The sequence below is a fragment of the Rhinichthys klamathensis genome, unplaced genomic scaffold (assembly GCF_029890125.1).
Source record: "Rhinichthys klamathensis goyatoka isolate OS25496 unplaced genomic scaffold, OSU_Roscu_1.1 h1tg000006l_1, whole genome shotgun sequence".
NCBI lineage: Eukaryota > Metazoa > Chordata > Actinopteri > Cypriniformes > Leuciscidae > Rhinichthys > Rhinichthys klamathensis.
Genome location: NW_026606559.1, coordinates 6,492,747 through 6,513,786, shown reverse-complemented (window position 1 = coordinate 6,513,786; position 21,040 = coordinate 6,492,747). Strand labels below are relative to the sequence as shown.

The following is a 21,040-nucleotide window of genomic DNA, read 5'->3' as shown; positions in this document are numbered from 1 at the left end:
TTATATATTAAGACCCTTGATCCTCACCTGACTATGGCTTTGTAAACTTTATCCATGATGTGGTTTATAATGCTCTCCAAAACTAAGAAATTATGGATTTGATCAACTGGTCTCTCAAGGCAATTGACACCATCTTCTCGACAAGAAGCTTGGGTTCGGGGGAACCTGACTGCCCTGCCGGAACGTTCGCAGCTGGCTACACGATGGACGCATGGGAGAGGTGGCGGGTCGAGTGTCTGGCGGCTCTTTCCGTGGAGGACATTGAAGATGTCTACCTATTCGGAACCATGATAACAGGTTTTCTGCTGAATGGATCAGGCATTGCCCTGGTTTATCGAGGAATTAAGAAGTCGGCGACAGCTGTCCAAAGCTCCACAAGGCTGCCCGTCATGATTGAAGCAGTGGGCAGAGCTGTCAGCACTCAGACTGGGTCTATGAACCACTATATGGATAACATCATGGAGAAGCTCACAGCTTTGCAAAGGCAAATGGATCGTTTCAGAGACCAAAATGGACCAGGAGCTGTGTAAATCGGAATGCGGCTACTCGTCCCAAGACCAAACAATCCCAATCTTATCTGCTTTCGGCCCCCCTCATCCAGCACTGGCCTTGGCCAAGGCCGCTGTTGGAACAACAACACCCCCGGAAGAGCACTGCAGTGAGCCGCTCTTGCGTTCCTTCCCCCACTCCCCACAGACACCTGCTGATTGTTGACTCTGTCTGGGACATGATCAGGGTTGTCTCCATGGCAACTTGCTGTGTATCGCTATGAAAATCCTGCGGACTTGAGACACCTAGATTATGAAGCCAGGCGCAGCGACTCTCCAGGCCTACACATACACGAACTCTTACATATATACAGATATGCAATCACCCCCCATCCCTCGCCTTCAACGCTTTGTACCACCAGTCTGACAGGCGGGTCTGTGACCAGCGCCGAAAATGGCTGCAGGACCGGACGCTGCCTGCCTGTGCTGGGTTACCTCCATCCCCCACTCCCCTCCCCTGTTGCAAGTCTTGTGTGTTCATGTTGTAGAGTGTACTGATTGTGCTAATGTTGGTGAGGTGTTTTTTACTGTTCCCAAACTGTACTCGTCACAGGAGCATAGTCCGGGGGTTGCCTTTTTTTTCCTCCTCACCTCTCCTCATGTTATACTGTATTTTCTTCCTCAATGCTCTGTCTTCCTGTCCTGTCTACCCCCTTGTCATATTGTATGTATGTCTGTATGGACAGGTTGATGGCTAATTTCGGTGGTACTTGTGACTAGTGACAATAAAGGCTACTACTAATGGACTGTGGTACAGAAACAGTGACAATGTTACACACTCTTGGCTTACTCTGGCTATTCTCTGCTGTCTCAGACAACGATATGTTTGTCCCGTTTTAGCAACCGTAGCTTCTTCGAAAGGGAGGGGTGAGCAGTGGGCTGAGCCATTAGTGCAACTCGCAACCGAACCGCTAGATGCCGCTAAAATCTACACACTGCACCTTTAAGGTCACTATTCGGGTTTCTGAAACATTCGGAATAACCCGTTTACATGCGTGAGCAGAGAGAGTTACTCCTGTATACATGGAATTTGTAATCAATTGGTAATATCCCGATGTAAATGGTGACGCACGGTTAGTTTCTGGATGTACGGACAACCTTAAGACGCAATCTGCGTAATTTCCGATTCTTCTTAATGTATCCAAAGACAACAACAACAGCAGCAGCGCGCGGATAATGAATAGTTCGGGGCAGATAGCGATCACCTTTGTTTGCGCTTTGGTGCTGATACTTTGGTACTGGTCCAAAATTATGGTGCTGTGCTGCGTCTCGCCATGTTTACCTCCACTTCTTGTTTTCTTCCGGTATACTGCACGCGGGTTTTTGTATGCGCCAGACGGCAGGTTTTTGCCGGTGTTTACATGGCCGTGCGCGACGGGGTTATTGCTAATATTCCGGTTTTGAACGGGTTATTGGCTGCTTGTAAACGTAGTCAGTGTTAAACAAACTGCTTTGGTGGACTTTTATATTGTCTTTTGACCACGGCTAAATCATAACAATCATCTCAACATATGCGATACCTTCCACAGACACACATACAGCTGACAAGAATTCTTGTAGATTGTGCTGCATTTCTGCTGCTTAGGTGAACAGTGTGAGTGAGTCATCTCTTCATCTGAGAGACAGCAGCAGATCTTTAGCATGACTCACTGAAATCAACATCTATTCCTAGCCCACTGACTCACTCACACACCGGAAAACAGCGAGATATCACTCACTATAACATAGTTCATACTATGGAAGCTTGTTTCCACCACATAATAGTTCTAGTTCTACTCGATCTTAGTGCTGCGTTCGACACTATAGATCACAAAATACTCTTGGATCGACTACAAAACTACACTGGTGTTCAGGGACAGGCATTAAGCTGGTTCAGATCGTACTTATCAGACCGTTACCATTTTGTCTGTTTAAATGGGGAAAAATCGAAGATAACATCAGTAGACTATGGAGTGCCGCAAGGATCGGTGTTAGGCCCTCTGCTATTCTCAAAATATATGCTGCCACTTGGTAATATTATAAGAAAACATGGAATTAATTTTCACTGCTATGCTGATGACACTCAATTATATATTTCATCACGACCAGATGAAAACACTAACCTATCTAAATTGACAGAATGTCTTAAAGATAAAAAATGCTGGATGACGTGTAATTTCCTGCTATTAAATCCAGATAAAACGGAGGTATTACTTATTGGTCCAAAAAACTACCCACAAAATCTCTTACAATACAACTTTAATTTAGAAGGATGTCCTGTTACCTTATCCACTACAGTAAAAGACCTGGGTGTTATACTAGACCGCAACTTGTCTTTCGAAAATCATATTTCATATGTTACAAGAACAGCCTTTTTCCACCTTAGAAACATTGCTAAATTACGTAACATGCTATCTATTTCTGATGCAGAAAAGTTAGTTCATGCATTCATGACCTCGAGACTAGATTACTGTAATGCTTTATTAGCTGGTTGTCCTGCATCCTCAATAAACAAGCTACAGTTAGTGCAAAATGCAGCCGCTAGAGTTCTTACTAGGTCAAGAAAATATGATCATATAACACCGATTTTATCATCTCTGCACTGGTTACCTATTAAGTTCCGTATCAATTACAAAGTACTACTACTGACCTATAAAGCCCTAAATGGTTTAGCTCCTGTGTATTTAATGGACCTTCTATCGCCCTACAATCCATCGCGTTCTTTAAGATCCCTAAATTCGAGGCTTCTGGTCATTCCTAGGATATCTAAGTCCACTAAAGGAGGGAGGGCGTTCTCACATTTAGCTCCTAAACTCTGGAATTGCCTTCCTGATATTGTTCGTTGCTCAGACTCGCTCTCCCAGTTCAAAACTAGATTAAAGACGCATCTCTTCAGCCAAGCATTCACATAATGCTTACCTTTTATACCACTGTTGAATCAGATCGAATGCATTAATATTATGAACAGCAGCTACGCTAATTATTTCCCATCTGCTTGTCTGCTGTTATCTCGGGACGCTAGTCCCGAGGTAAATAGCGTTCGTCAGCTCCAGTTTGTATCCAGCCTCTCACGGAGACTTCTGATGCCCCAACGCCTGCGATGAGACGACTCGACGCCTGTGAAGAGACGACTCAACGCCGGCGATATGTTATGCCCTAAATTAATACATGATGATTAACTAACTATATTCTTCTATGTACATTTCTGAAATGCACTTTCTGTAAAGCTGCTTTGAAACAATATGTATTGTGAAAAGCGCTATACAAATAAATTTGAATTGAATTGAATTGAATAATAAATTACTTTTTATCTCACAATTGCAGGATATAAACTCATAATTGTGACTTTATATCTCACAATCCATGACTTTGTTCCTCAGAATAGAGAATGTAAAGATACGTCATGCCGCTTGCTGGGATAGTTGTGCCATCCTTATTTTTCTAGCTTAACTTTCACAGAATGGAAAGCACAGGATTGTGGGATATCAAAGGCAGCGATGGATACATCTATGCTGCCTTATAAAATTGATCAGATGAAGGTATTTCAGGAGACAGGAAGTGAAACTAACATTGCATTCGGATGTGCCTTGATGCATTCCCACCTTGGAATGCGTCCTCCGAAGTCAGCATTTATCAGTTTTGGGATGCAGCCAATGATTCAATAGGCTTGTTTGAGATGAGCAAAAGCTGTGCAGAACCAATCACATGGGATCACCGAAAGACGCATACAGGTTAGAAAAGTGGGCTGCATTCGAAAACTAAAAATGCTCCCTCCGCAGGCAGGATACGGAGGTAGGAAGGTAACAAGACAAGTCCGAATCCAATGATCGTGCCACATCCTGTCTCCTGAGAAACCTTCATCTGATTGATTTTTGAAGGCAGCATAGATGAATCCTTTGCTGCCTTTGATATCCCACAATCCTGTGCTTTCCATTCCCTGACTGTTGAGCTGAAAAAATAAAGATGGCGTCTGAAATTTGAAGTTTGTGGTCAGTTTGTGTGTAAGATGTACATTTTTACCAACTTGTCCCACTTTTGATGACATTTCTAGCGAGAAGTTAGTATTGTAGTAATTAAATATTCAATTTGTTGTCACCAAAGCTCTCTCTGTTTTGTTATCGATCATTAAATTGTTACGCTGCCTCAGAAGTCCGTCTGAAATCAGTTTCGTGAGGTGTTTTCATGCACAAATACCGCCTGCTAAGTCATTGCCTGACAGGGCAGCGAGGCAACAAGCTCAGCTGCCTAGGTTTTTGGATGCAGCCGTGATCTGACTTGCTCTAATGTCATGCTGACATATATCAAATAACTTGTGCCGGCGAGGCGGCCGTGTCGGATTGCCCAGTTGCTCTCCCTCGACTGAACTGATCAAAAGCACAACAGGAAACAAACTTGCTGAGAACACAGCTTAAAGGCACAATATGTAAGATTTCGTTAAATATCCAAAAACCACTAGCACAGTGTTATACAGTTTGTTGACTTGGGTACTTACATTATCCCAAATGTTTCTAACAATGTTTAAATCCAGAGAAAAAAGCTATTTTAACCACTGTAACATCCCTCCTCATTGTGTCGCTTGTCAGTGACATCATATTCGTGTTTCCCTATATTTCTGGTTTTACTTTTGTAGAAACCATGAAAACATCACAGACGCTTTAATATGTTGTTTTATTAGAAAGGTGAGCAACTGTTTAGATACCTCATCGACAGAAAAATAATCATTGTTATATATATAGCTCAGCACGGTTAGTCTTACTGTTTGAATATCTTGTTTTCTTGATTTACTGTGAGTAATATTTATGTACCATTGAAGACAAGACTATTCTGTCAAGTGGCTAACATAGCGTAACCAGAAAGAGCTTTATAGTTACAGTAAAACAACATTTTCTCCATCATACAATATACTTTTAAAATGAATTGCATACCGTTTAGCAACAAGTAATTTATTAAAGGGATAGTTCACACAAAAATGTTTACTCACCCTTAAACTGTTCCAAACATGCATGAATTTATTTCTTCTGCTGAACACAAAAGAATATATTTTGAAGAATATGGATAACCAAACAGTTGATGGACCCCATTGACTTCCATAGACTGTTTGGTTACCGATAATTCTTCAAAATATATTTTGTGTTCAGCAGAAGAAATTCATGCAGGTTTGGAACATCTTGAGTGTGAGTAAATGATGACAGGTTTTTCTCATAACCAATGAGATTTGTTTTCGTGTGTCAAGCAGGTTTGGTTGAGCTTCTGTTTATGTTCGCTGATCAATGTTTATATGTGGATAAAAGCCTAAAAATTTAGTCAGTTAAATTCAGTCGAATTAAATAATTTGACTGAATTTAACTTCACATTTAACATTTAATCGAGTCTCTTCAGAAAATGTGGACTAATCCGCTCGATTGATATGGATTAGTTTTACAATCTCTTTATTAACTTTTTGAAGCTTAAGGCTGGTAGTTGCGTAGCGAAGAGTACAGAACTGGCTCAGATTTTATAAATAATATCTTCATTTGTGTTCCGAAGATGAACGGAAGTCTTACGAGTTTCAAACGACATGAGGGTGAGTAAATTATGAAAGAGTTTAAACAATTTGGTGGAACTAACCCTTTAAGGTGTTGTTAACAAAGAAAAGGTATGCATTCCAAAGAGGGTAACCTCTCAGATTTCTACAGGATAAAAAAATAAGGAAGGGAAAATTTAAATAATGAAAGCAAAGCAGCATTGCAAGATGCTCCCAGATTGAGAGGGAGCTGGTGGAAAGCAATATATCATTTGGAAAGGTAGGGAAACTATTGCTGGCATAAAGAACGATAGGAACTCTAAGGTGACACTTGAAGGTTATAGAATAAGTTGTATCTGAGGTTTGAAACCCACAATTTAAAAAAATAAATAATTTCGTACAGGAAAATGTTAGAATCTATAGTAATTTTAATAGGAAACCATGGAATCTGGAATTGATTGATCTTTTTGCCCGCAGAATTACGTTAAAACTTACCTAACATGACCACACTTTTTATACTATTATGACAATAAAGCTATAGTCAGTAGTATGCAATTAATGAATGCATAAAATGAATAATGGGAACTTTTTTATGTACTGTGATTAATTGCCATCTCTTCAATGATCATTTCAATGTGCAAATTCAGAGCAAACAAGAAAAACAGACATTGACGGTAACAAACAGTTATTTTTATTCTGTTTGCTGCAAAAGACATGTTCCAAGAGTAAGAACAGCTCCGATACCTTCTCCTTCCAAATAGAAGACGGCACAAACCAAACAAGAAGCTTTGATAGTTTGAGATAATAACCAGCATTGTAATCTACACACCTCTGCAAAGTCACAATTTCACATACAGTGTCATTTTAAACAAGAAGTATCAATTCTTGAAGCAGCTTATATTAAAAATGTTATATTTCAACTTGATTTAGGCCTGTCTGAGAGATTAGATTGTTAAATATCCTGTGATTAATGTGTTCATTAGCCTTGTCATTTTCAAATATCTGAATGCATATGCAATATGTTCAGCGATCAGTCATAATAATCAGTAAATAACAAAGGATTACACTCACAAAAGCGGCTATTGTTTTTCATTCTTATCAACCTTCTTGAAAGTAGTTTGCAATGTTTAATCAAAGTGAATAATATGACAATAAAAAAAAAGAAATACCTGCACAAAGTAATCGTGTTTTTAGGAATGAGTGTCACAAACAGTGAAATGAAACTTTGCAACAGCAGTCACGCTACCATGAGTTCAAACAGCAACACACAAAAGAAAACCAGACGGAAAGAAAGTGTGGCGTTTTCTCCAGAACATTAGCAGAAGCGCATGGAAAGTCCTAATGGGCTCCGCTCCAATGAGTGTAATTACCAACAGACAGAGACGGCGCTTAATGTCCTCTTGAGAAAACAGAGGCTGAAGCAAGAATGATGTGCTACGCAATGAGAGGATATTACATAATCCCACAGGCGTATCTTGACGTTAATCTATTTTCGCCCCTTGATATCGCAAGCAATGATGTATTTGAGTAGATGGATGCGTGGTATTGAGATGCTGCCGCATGATGTGAAATTGTGGCTTCAGCTGTCTGGAACGCATTGCGTTCTGTCAACTAACTATTGATTGACTGTAGCAATAGAGCATGAAGCGTTCGCTTGGAGAGATTTGGAGAAAAATTGCACCTTAGGTGTTGGCAATGAGCCAACGTGAAGGTTTTTGAATGAGCAATAACAAATCATTGTAGTTTCCGTTGGCAGCGATGATAAATTAGCCAGTAACACGCACAGCCTTCTTTCTGCTTGTTTATGAGTGACTCTGACTAGCTCCATCTCATATATCACAATGGAAATTGTGATTAAAGCGAGAGGCTGTGAAGTAGCGAAGACTGCGAGGATCACTGCAAGATTTGAGTGTAATAGAGAAACCATTCTTACTTATTCGGTATTAATATGCACATGCTTAGACACCTCTGAAGAATATGTTGCTCTTTGGAACAGCTGCCTAAAGGTGTTCTGATTCCTAGCCGTTGTTATCAGCATAGCACGCAAGTATATTTGTGCTGTTTGTCTATTCAGGAGCACCACGTTTGTGGCATGATGATTTACAGGGGTACGCTTACGTTAAACACCAAATACTCTCTGTACTCTTGGTCGATATAGACGAATGATTTGCGCCGGAGAAAGTGCAGTGTTATCTATCTCTACTGTTCCTGGAACTGTTGTTTTGCACGAAACCATTGGAATCTCGTTTTGCTGACGTTTAACTGTGGTGAGGGCTGAGGTCAGGTTTCTGCCCCGGGTTGGACGCTCTGAACCTTGGAGAGCGTCACGGGCACCTTGCCCTCCCCCGGGGTGGGTGCGCGAGTGACGGGCTGAACGGAGGCCTGGATCTCGGCAAGCCGCTCTTTGAAGCGCTGCTGCAGATGGAGCTCTTCCTTCGAACTGCCCTGAGAGCAGGCAGCCAGAAGTAGCCCCACCGCCATCCCGCTACCACCCACGCAGAACAGCACCGCTCCGGCCAGCTTACAGGCATCCAGTGCCCGGTTAAAGCGCACGGCGCGTCCATCCACGAAGAGCAGCTCATCTTCTCCGAATGCCTCGAGTCGAGGCGGCGTGGCGTAGCCCACCAGCAGCACAGATAACCCCGCTACCAGAATCAGAGCTCCTAGCGCGAGACAGACCTGACAAAGAGTAACAGAACAACCAAATTAGTCTATTCAACAGCAGTGGCTTTAGCAGGATGACAGTACTGGCATCTGCTGCATAGGTTCATTTATGATTCAACCTCAAACTGACCGTCTGATGACTGCACACATAAAAAGACAGAACTAGAAGAAAACTGGGGTCACACTTCATATTAGGTGGCCTTAAAGGGATAGTTCACCCAAAAATGAAAATTAGCCCATGATTCACTGACTCACCCTGAAGCCATCCTAGGTGTATATGACATTCTTCTTTCAGACGAATACAATCAGAGTTATTTGTATCCAAGCATTATAATGGGAGTCAATGTGTATATTTTTTTGGAAGTCCATCAAAGCGCATCCATCCATGATAACAGTGCTTGAAACGTCTATGGCGGGTTAATAAAGGTCTTCTGAAGTGAAGCGATGTGTTCGTGTAAGAAAAATATCCATATTTAAAACTTTATCGACTACAATATCTAGCTTCCGCCAGATGGCCGTACGCAAGTTGACTAAAGAGTAACCCTTGAACTTGACGCACAACGTAATGACGAACGCGGTTGTCCAGCCCTGTTTGTTTGAACCGCGAGAGGAGTCAAAGCTTACTCTATTCCTACATCATATGTCATACACATACATCGTCAAGTGTTACTCTTTTGACGCAAGTCGACTTGCGTAGGCTGTTTGCCGGAAGCTAGATATTTTAGTCGATAAAGTTTTAAATATGGATATTTTCTTACACAAACGCATCGCTTCACTTCAGAAGACCTTTATTAACCACCCAGACACGTTTCGAGCACTTTTATCATGGATGGATCCACTTGATGGACTTCCAAAAAAATATACCCATTGACTCCCATTATAAAGCTTGGAAGAGCCAAGACATTTTTTTATATAACTCCGATTGTATTCGTCTGAAAGAAGAATGTCATATACAACTAGGATGGCTTCAGGGTGAGTAAATCGTGGGCTAATTTTCATTTTTGGGTGAACTATCCCTTTAACTACTATGTACTTAACATTTGATACAATTTACTTTAAAAGTAATTACAAATCCACCAGTGGCGGCTTGCCTAAATAGGGCGCCGCCCTCCCTGAACATCACACACAAAATTATTTTTATTATTATATATTATTTAAATTGATATTTATATGATGTGATATGGTAGAAAATCATCTAATCATCAAAATATATACTTTCTCCATATGTCCCATCTGCACATCTCAATTTCAGCTGTGAAATTTGAACTATAACAAAGGCGGACGCAGTCATCAAACCTAACTCTGTAAAATCTCTACTCCAATGTCTGTTTGAGAAGAGAGCTTTGGCAGAAACACTAAAGATAAAAGAGCTGGGCCCAGACCAACATGCAGGTTTTTCGACCACATTGATTTTTTTGGTAACACTTTACAGAATAAGGCCTCATTTGTTAACATTTGATAATGTATTAACTAACATGAACTAACAATGAGCAATACATTTGTTACAGTATTAATTAATATTTCTTAATGTTAGTTAATACAAATGCAGTTGTTCATTGTTTTTTCATGTTACTTCACAGTGCATTAATGTTGAAATTAACATTAACTAACATTAATGCATGCTGTAGGAGTATTGTTTATTCTTAGTTCGTGTTGACTAAAGTAGTTTACTAATGTTAATGAAACCTTATTGTAAAATGTTACTGATTTTTCTTGTACATAGTTGTCCTCTGTTTCATTTGTTTAAATCGGTCATGGAGGTATCCACAATTTAATTGAAACTGGTAAATTAACTCATCATAGCTGATTTTATGAATAACCAGGTGTCAAGGTCAAGGAGATGTTCTTGAACTTTGCCTGTTTTGCAATAAATCATACTGCAACCTGCAACGCTTGCTGAAATTGTTTGATATGCCACAGCCCCACCTAGAAAATGATTCACCAGCCACCACTGCAATGCACCAACATGTACGTAAAAAGTAATTGCATTTAATTAACATTTGTAGTTACACTGTTAACTTTACCCCTAACAATGACCCAACCATTACCTCAAAACCTCAATAACTCAAACTCATTAGCAATAAATAATGTAATTGTAATTTCACAGTAAATACATAGTATTGTGGGTATTTAATGTTAGTACATAGTAGTTAAGTCCACCTAATATAAAGTGTGACCAATAAATGCAGTTCTAATCTGATCATGAGGCTGCTTTGGACCGGCTGAAAAGGTGATGGAGGGGGTTCTATTTCGTTCTTACTGACCGCCAGAGGCTGAATATTATCTCTCTTGCTCATGCACAGGTCGAGTCTAATAACATCATCACATGACCAGGTACTGGGGATCCCCTCCATTTAACCCTGTGACATCCTGCAAACTGTCCCTATAATCGTCGCGCATACGTGCAAAGATTGCAGGTCGAAGGAAAAACTTTCATTCAGAATACTTGAATTCCGTCTTTCACAGCCTCGTAACAATAATTTTTGTTAGAGCCGCGCATTGTGCGTCCTCCAGAAGCTGCGGCGGATTGAAGACAAACTTTATTTTGTTGGAACACGTCTGTTTATTCCGGTCGCTGCCAGAGAAGTTTGAAGTTGCTTACATAAGCACCGGATATTGTTTCTATTATGAAACGTGTATAAATGGCATTTCAGAGTGGTTTCGCTCCATAGAAAAGCCATATAGTGATTAATTATCACAAACAGTAAGAGTGTGTGCGCTTCAGGAACAACAATATATCTTTTTCGTTACAGACCGGCGGCGTGCACTGCAGTGCAGGTTGCATTCATATTGAGCATTCAATTTAGGTAAGTAATATTTTTATAGATTACATAGCCTTACACATGTAGCTTTGTACATGACAATTTAATTGTTTTTTGTTTGGTTTTCTTTAATATAGGCATATATTTATATAATATTTCTTGCAGTTGCATTATATACGACTGTTTTTGCTCTGTTTTCTGTACTACTACCTGGTACTTCTATCAACAGTGGGCTAAAGTATTAGCACTAGTTTGGCTGTAAAAACAAATTTACTTTCTTTCGGTATCTTACTATTATAGAATTTTTGTGGCACCCAGAGTGTTCTCGCTCGGGCTTCAGTAAAGCACTGCTGTGGCAGTATGGAACAGCTTAGCCTGACATGCACTGTTTGCAGGGCCACTTTACACCAGGACGATGGACATGACTGCTGTTCCTCCTGCTTAGGCTTGGAACATTTGAAGCAGGGCCTCACTGATGATGCCTGTATGAATTGTAGCACCATGTCGTGGGAGCGGAGAACTTCCAGACTAGCTGCAGTAGAGGCACTCTTGACCTCAGATGCGCCTCGGCAGGGAAAAGTGATGGCTAAGCGGAAAAGGGTGGAAGCAGTGAGTGTCTCCACCAGTAAGAGACATAGAGAGGATTCTTTAGCTAATACAGTGGAGGTTTTGACCTGCAACCAAGGGAGGTATGAGAGTAGCACAAGACCTTCTGACATGGGCCTTCCCTCGGTTCACAAGCATCAGGGCGATGCATATACCGGTAGTGTCGAATGTGGTGGCAGACTTGTCTCGCCACAGACCTTCGCCAGGAGAACGGAAACTCAATCCAGAAGTAGTTCAGATGATTTGGCAGAGCACAGGTGGATCTCTTTGCCTCAGAGACCTAGACCCACTGCCCCCTGTGGTTCTTCTGGACAGAGAAGTCCAGCCCATTGGGTCAGGATGCGTTAGCACATGCCTGGCCAAATCTTCTACTCTTAATTCTGCCAACTCTCCACATGATGCGTCAAGGGCACCACAGGATGCTCCTAGTGGCACCGAACTGGCCAGGCAGGCCTTGGTTCCCAATGTTATGCTGGCTTCTCAATGGGGAGCCCTGGAGCCTACCCAGGAGGCCGGACCTGCTCCTTCAGTTGCAGGAGCAGATTTGGCACCCAAGCCCAGGTCGGCTACAGCTCTGTGTTTGGCCACTGAGGAACCAGAATTACTGTTGAAGTCTTGTAATGTTAAGGTGCAAAACACAATCCTGAATTCTAGAGCACCTTCCACCAGGAATATCTATGCTTGTAGGTGGAAGCTTTTCACTGATTGGTGTACACCAAGAAGATTGGTCCCAGACCACTGCCCAGTGCCAATGGTGTTATGTTTTCTGCAGTCCCTGCTAAACAATAACAGGGCTCCCTCTACCCTAAAGGTATATGTGGCCGCAATTTCTGCCCAGCATGTAAAGGTAAATGATCAATCACTAGGGTCACATATTCTAATCACCCGCGTTCTGAAAGGTGCTCAGCGATTGCACCCTGCTCCAACTGTTAGGGTGCCCTCATGGGACCTCAGTCTGGTTTTAAGAACACTTACACAACATCCCTTTGAGCCAATGGAGTATTGTGACCTGAAGTGGCATTCAATAAAGACTGGATTCCTTTTGGCAATAACGTCAGCTAAACGTGTTGGGGAGCTACATGCATTGTCAACCAATATGTCCTGTATGCGTTGGAATGCGGATGGAACAATGGTGACATTGTGGCCTAAGCCCTCATTCCTACCCAAAAGGCTCTCAACATCATTTAGGAATCAACCAATTGAGTTGGTAGCACTTAATCGTTCTGTGTCTGACACACAAGATGGCAATCCAATGGAACAATTATGCCCAGTGCGAGCCCTTCGGGGCTATCTGAGTGCCACAGAGAAACTGTGACAGTCAGACCAACTCTTTCTCTGCTACGGTGGGCCAAGAGAAGGGCAGCCTCTGTCAAAACAGAGGTTTTCACACTGGGTGGTGGAGGTCAATGTCCAGTCTTATAAGGCCAACAACCTGACATTGCCAGCCGGCATAACATGCCATTCGACGAGAAGTATCTCAACATCTTGGGCAGCATTAAAAGGTGTCCCTCTAATGGACATTTGTGAAGCGGCTAATTGGTCATCCACTGATACCTTTTCCAGATACTACAGAGTTAATGTGGCAGCCCCTGGTGCTATGGAAGCGGCAGTCCTGTTGGGACCCTCAACTTCGGCTTAAGGCTAGGAGTAGCCTCCTCATGACCTTGTTGTTATGAGCCATCCAGTGGGAAGCACTGCCTCTGGTGGTCAGTAAGAACTAAATAGAACGAAAGTTACGTATGTAACTACGGTTCTATGAGTTCTGGATGACCGGCAGAGCACCCTGTCACTCAGAGTCTCGCGAGAAGATTCTGTAGAGACAGTTTGCAGGATGTCACGGGGTTAAATAGAGGGGATCCCCATGACGTACCTGGTCATGTGATGACTTTGTTGTTATTAGACTCGACCTGTGCATGAGCAAGAGAGATAATATTCAGTGGGAAGCACTGCCTCTCGGTCAGTAAGAATGAAATAGAACCGTAGTTACATAGTAGTTACGTAGTTGTTTTCTAAAAAAAATCTTGGGTTTCACTTTATTTTAATGGTCCCTTTAACACATTCTGTTGACTATAAGTAGCGTTGCAACTACATGTCTACTAACTCTCATTAGAGTGTTAGTAGATTATAAGTAGACTGGTAGGGTTAGAATAAGTTGACATGTACTTTCAAAGTTACTTATGGTCTGTAGTAGGGGTGTTAAAAATAATTGTTTCTCTATGTAAGTTTCTCTATGTATCATCGTTTTACTCTTTTAATTCATTTTATAACTGTACCATATATCTCTTTTAATTCCTTTTTCTCTAATTCTTTTCTGTAAAGCACTTTGAATTGCCATAGTGTATGAAATGTGCTATATAAATAAACTTTTCTTGCCTTGCCTTCTACGATTCATCGCGATGCGTACGTGGACGATTCTGCATCGATGCAGTAATAGACCATAATCGATTATAGCCTAGAGACATTTCTCTGACGTCATTCGTCACATATGCGCTTCTTGCGCTACTAGCGTAAAATGGCAGAGGGAGGCAAAACACAAAAGCAAGTAATAAAAAATGCACCCACTATTTTAACATTTACAGCATGAGCTGTAATGGGGGAGCATCACAATAAAGAGTTAGCAGATATTAAGCAGACAGTCTACTAATACTCTAATGTGAGTTAGTTGACATGTAGTTGCAATGTTACTTATAGTCAACAGAATGTTCAAAAGGGACCATCAAAATAAAGTGTTACCAAATCTAGTAATCAGCAGTTGAAATTGTGTCTGGAAATTATTATATTACAATAGAACTACATGTACAGTAGCTTTTGGTAACATGACATCATTAACAGCAAAATGACTAAGAACTACAATTTAAACAACTTTACAAGTTTAAATAATACAAGTTCTGAAAAAAATTTAATCATAACATGTTAATTTATAAAATGTGAGAAGTATGTTATATCTAATTGGTTTGAATAAAAACAGCAGATTTGCTGTTCTAATAGTAGGTGGCAAAAAATTCAGAAATTCAGCAGCTACCCCGGTTACCCCAGTACACAAACCAGTGATGCGCTTATAAGTACGACTTTATTAGTCATCATATGGAGGTAAGAAAAGAAAAAAGCTATCTTAACATTTCTAAATAAAGTCTAAATAAACATTAATACTCCCCCCAAATAAAAGCTCAGATTTGCACAAATCATGTAAATGGCCCATTTTAATGTCAGAATGGTAAATTTCGCAGGTATGATAATCATGATTATTTTGGTCAATATTTATATCACCATTATTAAACACAATTACTCACTGACACTGAAAACATCATCATGGATTCATTAAACTTGAATAATATATAAAATTAAATAAAGTAAATAATCTTGGTTTGAGCTAAACTGAACATGCCACAGCTTGGCAGAGAGTGTGTTTAGGCTTTTATTAAGGGGTGAGAGCGCATGTGGGTGCTCACTGCTCACTGTGCTGGATTTAGAACACAACACAAAATGAGAGCATCATTGCAAAACTGAATGCGGCACAATAATCGTTTAATATCAATGATCTTGTTTTCATAAATGTTGAAAGCTAAAACAGTTATTAAAAATAAAATTAGATTTCGCCCAGCCTTATCTGATCGTGACATCTGTCTGTCGGGGTGCACTTGGTTGATAGAGCGAGAGCATTAGAAGAAGAAGAACCAGGTTTGTGATTGGCAACACATTCTGATATTGTCTTCTGTGTTTCATTAACTGAAATTTCTGTCTAAATGTTTGAATGTTTTTTCCCTGCAACAAACTGTTTGGCTGCTTTACATTTCAGTTAGATAGACCCGAAGTGTCAGTCCATGGTCAGAATAAGTTGCAAAGTAAACCATATTTTATACTGACAGTCAGAAGTCTGGCTACATTCATGCAAACATAAAAACGGGCTTACAGCTGCAACTTTTTTGCATGGAAATAGCACATGGCCAGCCTTCACAAAAGCTCACCTTCCAGAGCACAGAGCTCCAGCGATTAGGCGATCTCTGTGTCTGAAAATCTTCATCGCGCTCCCAGATGGAAGCGGTGCACTCCTCGTAAAACTGGTGCAAGTAGGAACGCACCCCGTAACCCTGGTGACCGCTGCTGAGTGCACCGTGGCTCTGCTCAGCGTAATCCGACCCACAGATCTCTGAGCAAGAAGTCATCCTTCACATCTGCACCCACACACAAACGAAACACTGTCATTTAGTTATGCAACATGGACATTTATAAAATGCATTTTGTGCTCAAATTAACAGTGAGGAAATAACCAATCTCAACAAACAGCGTTCAAATTATAAGTAGAGATGCACCGATTGCAATTTTCTTGACCGATTCCGATTTCAGTTTTTTTTGTAAGTGTGACCTACCAATACCAATTTTTGCAGATTCTGATTTTCTTTCAAAGAACTATAATTGACAGCTGCATTTACAAACCAAAATCTACTTTTCTTCATGCTAAATTTTATTTTCATAAAAAACAAGTAAAAAGACAGTACTAATTAACAAAAAAACCTTATTAACAAATGTCAAACAACAGCATAAATAAATGCAATATACCGGTAATAAAGAGAAATAAACACGGCTTTAAGTTTTTTTCAGGTGGGTATACAGTCCATTCAGGTAAGAAATACTACAGAATTTAAAGTAATCAAATGTAAAATAACACTGGATAGTCTTCATTGTAAAATTAAATATAGATTAATGCTTACAGTTAGTTACAAAAGTTATTCGGTCAAGAGCAGAGAGTGATTTTCTTTGTCTTTTGTTCTTTAATTAACATGACAGACAGCAGCAGGAATATTAGACTGCTGTCAATTTAAAGGGATAGTTCACCCAAAAATGAAAATTATTTCATGATTTACTCCCCCCAAAACCATCCTAGGTGTATATGACTTTCTTCTTTCAGACACACAATCAGAGTTATATTAAAAAAATATCCAGGCTCTTCCAAGCTTGGTATTCTAAAAAAAGTCTAAAAAAGTGCATCCATCCATCATAAAATATATCCATATGGCTCCAGGGAGGTAATAAATGCCTTCTGAAGCGCAGCGATGGGTTTTTGTAAGAAAAAAATTCAATATTTAAAACTTTATAAACTAAAATAACTAGCTTCCGGTAGACGCAAGTCAACATGAGCCAAAAGAGTAACCCCTGACGCGATGTATGACGTAGGATGTAGTATAGTAAGCCTACGACTACATCTTAGATGCATCTCGTGGTACAAACAAATCGGGCTGGGCAACAAACTCAAGCTCCTCTTCTCTTATAACGAAATCCTGTTTTGCTCTTTCCTCTGCACTTCCGCGTTCATGATCAGACGTTACTCTTTTGCCGCAAGTGGATTTGCGTAGGTCGTCTGCCAGAAACTAGTCATTTTGTTTTAGTTTATAAAGATTTAAATATGGATATTTTTCTCACAAAAACCCATCGCTTTGCTTCAGAAGGCCTGGAGCCGTGCGGATTACTTTTATGATGGATGGATGCACTTTTTTGGGCTTCAAAATCAGGAGCACCATCCACTACCATTATAAAGCTTGGAAGAGCCAGTGTACTTTTTAATATTACTCAAATTGTGTTAGTCTGAAAGAAGTAAGTCATACTTGAGGGTGAGTAAATCATGGGATAATTTTCATTTTTGGGTGAACTATCCCTTTAAGAGTTTATAAACGGATCCAATATACTGTTACCCAACTTGAGTTAGGCTCCCAAACTGACTGTGTTTAACTGAATATTCGCCAAGACAGTCATTTTGACATACTTTTGTGTGTATTTGACCGTAAGCCACTCATTTTGGTACTTGCGACTCACAAGCTGCTTGAGAGGGGGCTTATGTGCACTCCACTTATATAGCGATAGATCAGTAGTGTGCACGCTTTTGGTGTAAGCAACAAATCTGCGGGAATTTGTAAAATTATGTGCAATACAAGCACTATTTAACCGGAGCGAATGAGACGAGCGACTGAGAGGAGGCGGGTGAGTGTCACTTCGCCGACGGAGAGAAGAACGTGCAGCTGGTGTTATTGCCTGTGCCGCTGGCAACAAAACGGACCGGCTTGGAATCGGAAAGATGTGAGACTGACCGGCCAGTTACCGGTCCGGGCCGATCATGCGGAAAATCGTCCGATTCCGGACCCTGGCCAGTAGATCGGTGCATCTCTAATTACAAGACCATGTAGTTTTAGTAAATTAATTAATAAATAATTGACTAATAATGGGCGGGGCAACCTGTCACTCACATGAGATCGACCAATAGCAAACCACAAACGTCCAATCAATTCCTCATGGACAAAATCAAGTCCTGTCCTACTTTTTGATGTTGTTTTTGTCATTGTTGTTGTTCCAGTAGCCGTTTCACTTGGATATATGTTACAATAGGGAAGAAAAGACTATCACAACTTCAGTTTCATGCCGACAGCCACACACTGGTGTGCAGAAAAACAGTTCTGATCTTCTGTCATATGCTAGATATGTTCAAACACCATGTGGTTTTCAGTGTGAGTTATTTCTGTTGAGGTTCAGATATTAGCATTTTTAAAGGATGGTTTGCGTGATGGGAGCACAAGGGTGAATAAGGCTGTTAGCTTCCAGCAGAGCGCTGTAATTAAATCACGACTCAGTGTGTACCTGCTGAAACCCATGAGGAAATGACTCAGCTGCCCTTCAGCATAGCTCTCTTCTGACAATATCAGTTTGTTTCATTTGAATATTTAGGCTCATTTTGTAATTAAAGTCATGTCATGCAAAGATACAGAAAATGAAGCCAAATTTACCCATCGTCAGTAAAATTTCAATACCATCACTTTATAACAACATAAGCTAAAACGTTAAGTTATAGAGAGCATCAGTGCCTGTCCACTTTTTCAGTGGTGTTGGTTCTGAATTTTGTTATTTATTTTTGTTCCATAGGGATTTAAAAATAAAATATTGGTTTAAGCATTATCGACCATTAACCAAACCATCTAGCTACGAGATAAATCACAACATTACACACTTTGATTTGTAGCAAAGACAAAAATATTTGAAAATCAGACAAAAAGACAAATACAAGAAAGACCTACAATCCCATGATGCATTTTCAGCGACGATTGAGATTAAAACGATGCAGTAATATAGACCTATTGATTTAAATATGTTCATTATTTATATAGAAACAACATATTTGACATTTATTATAAAATTTATATATACAAATATTTAAGAACTTCGAGAGCGTAGGGAGAGCAACTCAATTACGTCATTCGCAGGGCTTCAATTGAAGTGGGCGGAGCTGAAGTGTTGTTATTTTGATTTCCTTGTCCTGATTATCTGATTGGTGGAGATTTCTTTGCAGAATCATGAGTATTGTATTTTAGTTTCTCACAAGGAATTCTACTGTTGAGCATGAATATATAAAAAAAAGGAAATAATGTGGGTGGAAGCCTTCAACAAAAGCAAATACCACTGAACAACCTTGTAGCTCACAGTAGGTCTGCCTTTTGTTATTGTTGTTAAAAGATATTATTTAAAACCTATTCCCCTATATGGAGAAAATGAATGGGATATGCATTTCCAGAAACAGACATTTGCCATCTATTTGGGCTCCATAAATGTCTCTCCACTTGGAGGAAATTTACATCATCAAGTCTTCTTGATACGACAACTGTAACCACCGTCTCTGGATGATATACCTCAAATGAAAATGCATACATTCTGGATTCTTTCAAAATATCATACATCTGATTCATTACAAATTATATTATTATCAGTAACAAATAATAATAATTGACCCCAATTTGTCAATGTCTTTGAATTTGGTTTGAGGACATCTGTGTCAAGCAAGCTGTAGGTTTTCCTGTGATGAAAGAGCAGTAAAACGTCAAAGATGACGTCATCCCAAGCTCTTCATGTCATCTGATGTTCCTGAACAACTGAGACACTCTGTACCCGACAGTCCCCCCATTAGAGATATGAAAATATATTAATAGCTGCTGGCATGTCCGATGCACCAACGAATGTTTTAAAAAACGTGTCGTTCTTAACCAACAATCCAGCACAAAACAGCCTTTTACACATTTGATGATCACTATATTAGTAGATTCATCCAGCAGTCACAGTCTTACCCATCAAATGTGTCATCGTGACAGACATAACAACGATGATATCTGTATAAGTGACCTCGAGAGGCTTTGATAGATCAGTGTTCTTTTGCGCATAAAATATAAAAGTGAATATACCTGTCATTACCGGGCTGGAGCGCGATCGCTGCTCTTCACTCTTCACAGCCGACGACTCAGTGACGCACTGCGCATGCGTCAAATCCATAGAGGTGGGAGTCTATTCTGATCAGATGCTTTTCTGAGTCACCTGCAAAAGTGTGTGATGCATTTTTAATGAGGTTTAAATCCCTTATCAAATGAAAGAATCTGCTCTGTCCTTCCTCATATGTTACTCCTTGAATACTAAATCATATAATCACTATTTAATACTAAAGGGGAGGTGATTCCCTTCAATCCTATTAAATATCCAGAACTAGGTCGGCTATTTTTTGCATTGTGATTAAACCCAATTAAGCTTTAAAAAAATTGCAATTGCACCATAATTGCATAATAAATATCAGATTGTTTATATCAGAAGGCTAGAAAATGGCACATTTTATTTTTGTTATGCAATCAAAAAATAAATAGTTTAATAAAACATTTGCATGTTATGCTTTTTTTATTTTCCAGCATTATATTTAAAAAGCTCTACCTATTATGAATAATGAGATAATACATTTGCTATATTAGCAAAGTCACAAATCATAAAACTACATTTTCTTGATTGCTGAAATATTGCAGAAAGTCAAAATTTTTCAAAATGTCTAACCTGCTGTGCCTTCTCTTAATCAGTGTATAATGAACATTTTAGTGTATCATCCAACAAGACAGTAGTTCGGCTGAACATTGTTGTGTCCCGTTATGCGAGGCCTCCTCAAAGTTTAACTCTATACTGAGTTTCCA

At 40.0% G+C, this 21,040-nt stretch overlaps 1 protein-coding gene across 1 annotated transcript; it reads right to left on the bottom strand.

Moving 5' to 3' along the window:
• Positions 1-6,698: 6,698 nt before the first annotated feature.
• On the bottom strand, positions 6,699-20,381 carry nrsn1 (neurensin 1). The gene is made up of 3 exons (XM_056257737.1): positions 20,276-20,381; positions 16,028-16,234; positions 6,699-8,709 (listed from the first exon to the last, which is right to left on the bottom strand). The coding sequence occupies exons 2-3, from the start codon at positions 16,223-16,225 to the stop codon at positions 8,311-8,313; spliced, it is 597 nt and encodes a 198-aa protein (XP_056113712.1). The 5' UTR covers positions 16,226-16,234; positions 20,276-20,381; the 3' UTR covers positions 6,699-8,310.
• Between the last annotated feature and the right edge of the window lie 659 nt (positions 20,382-21,040).

Coding starts and splice junctions, on each gene's coding strand:
- nrsn1 (XM_056257737.1), bottom strand. CDS start 16,225: ATGACTTCTTGCTCAGAGATCTGTGGGTCGGATTACGCTGAGCAGAGC. Junction 8,710..16,027: donor GGAGCTCTGTGCTCTGGAAG/GTGAGCTTTTGT, acceptor ACTCTTTGTCAG/GTCTGTCTCGCGCTAGGAGC.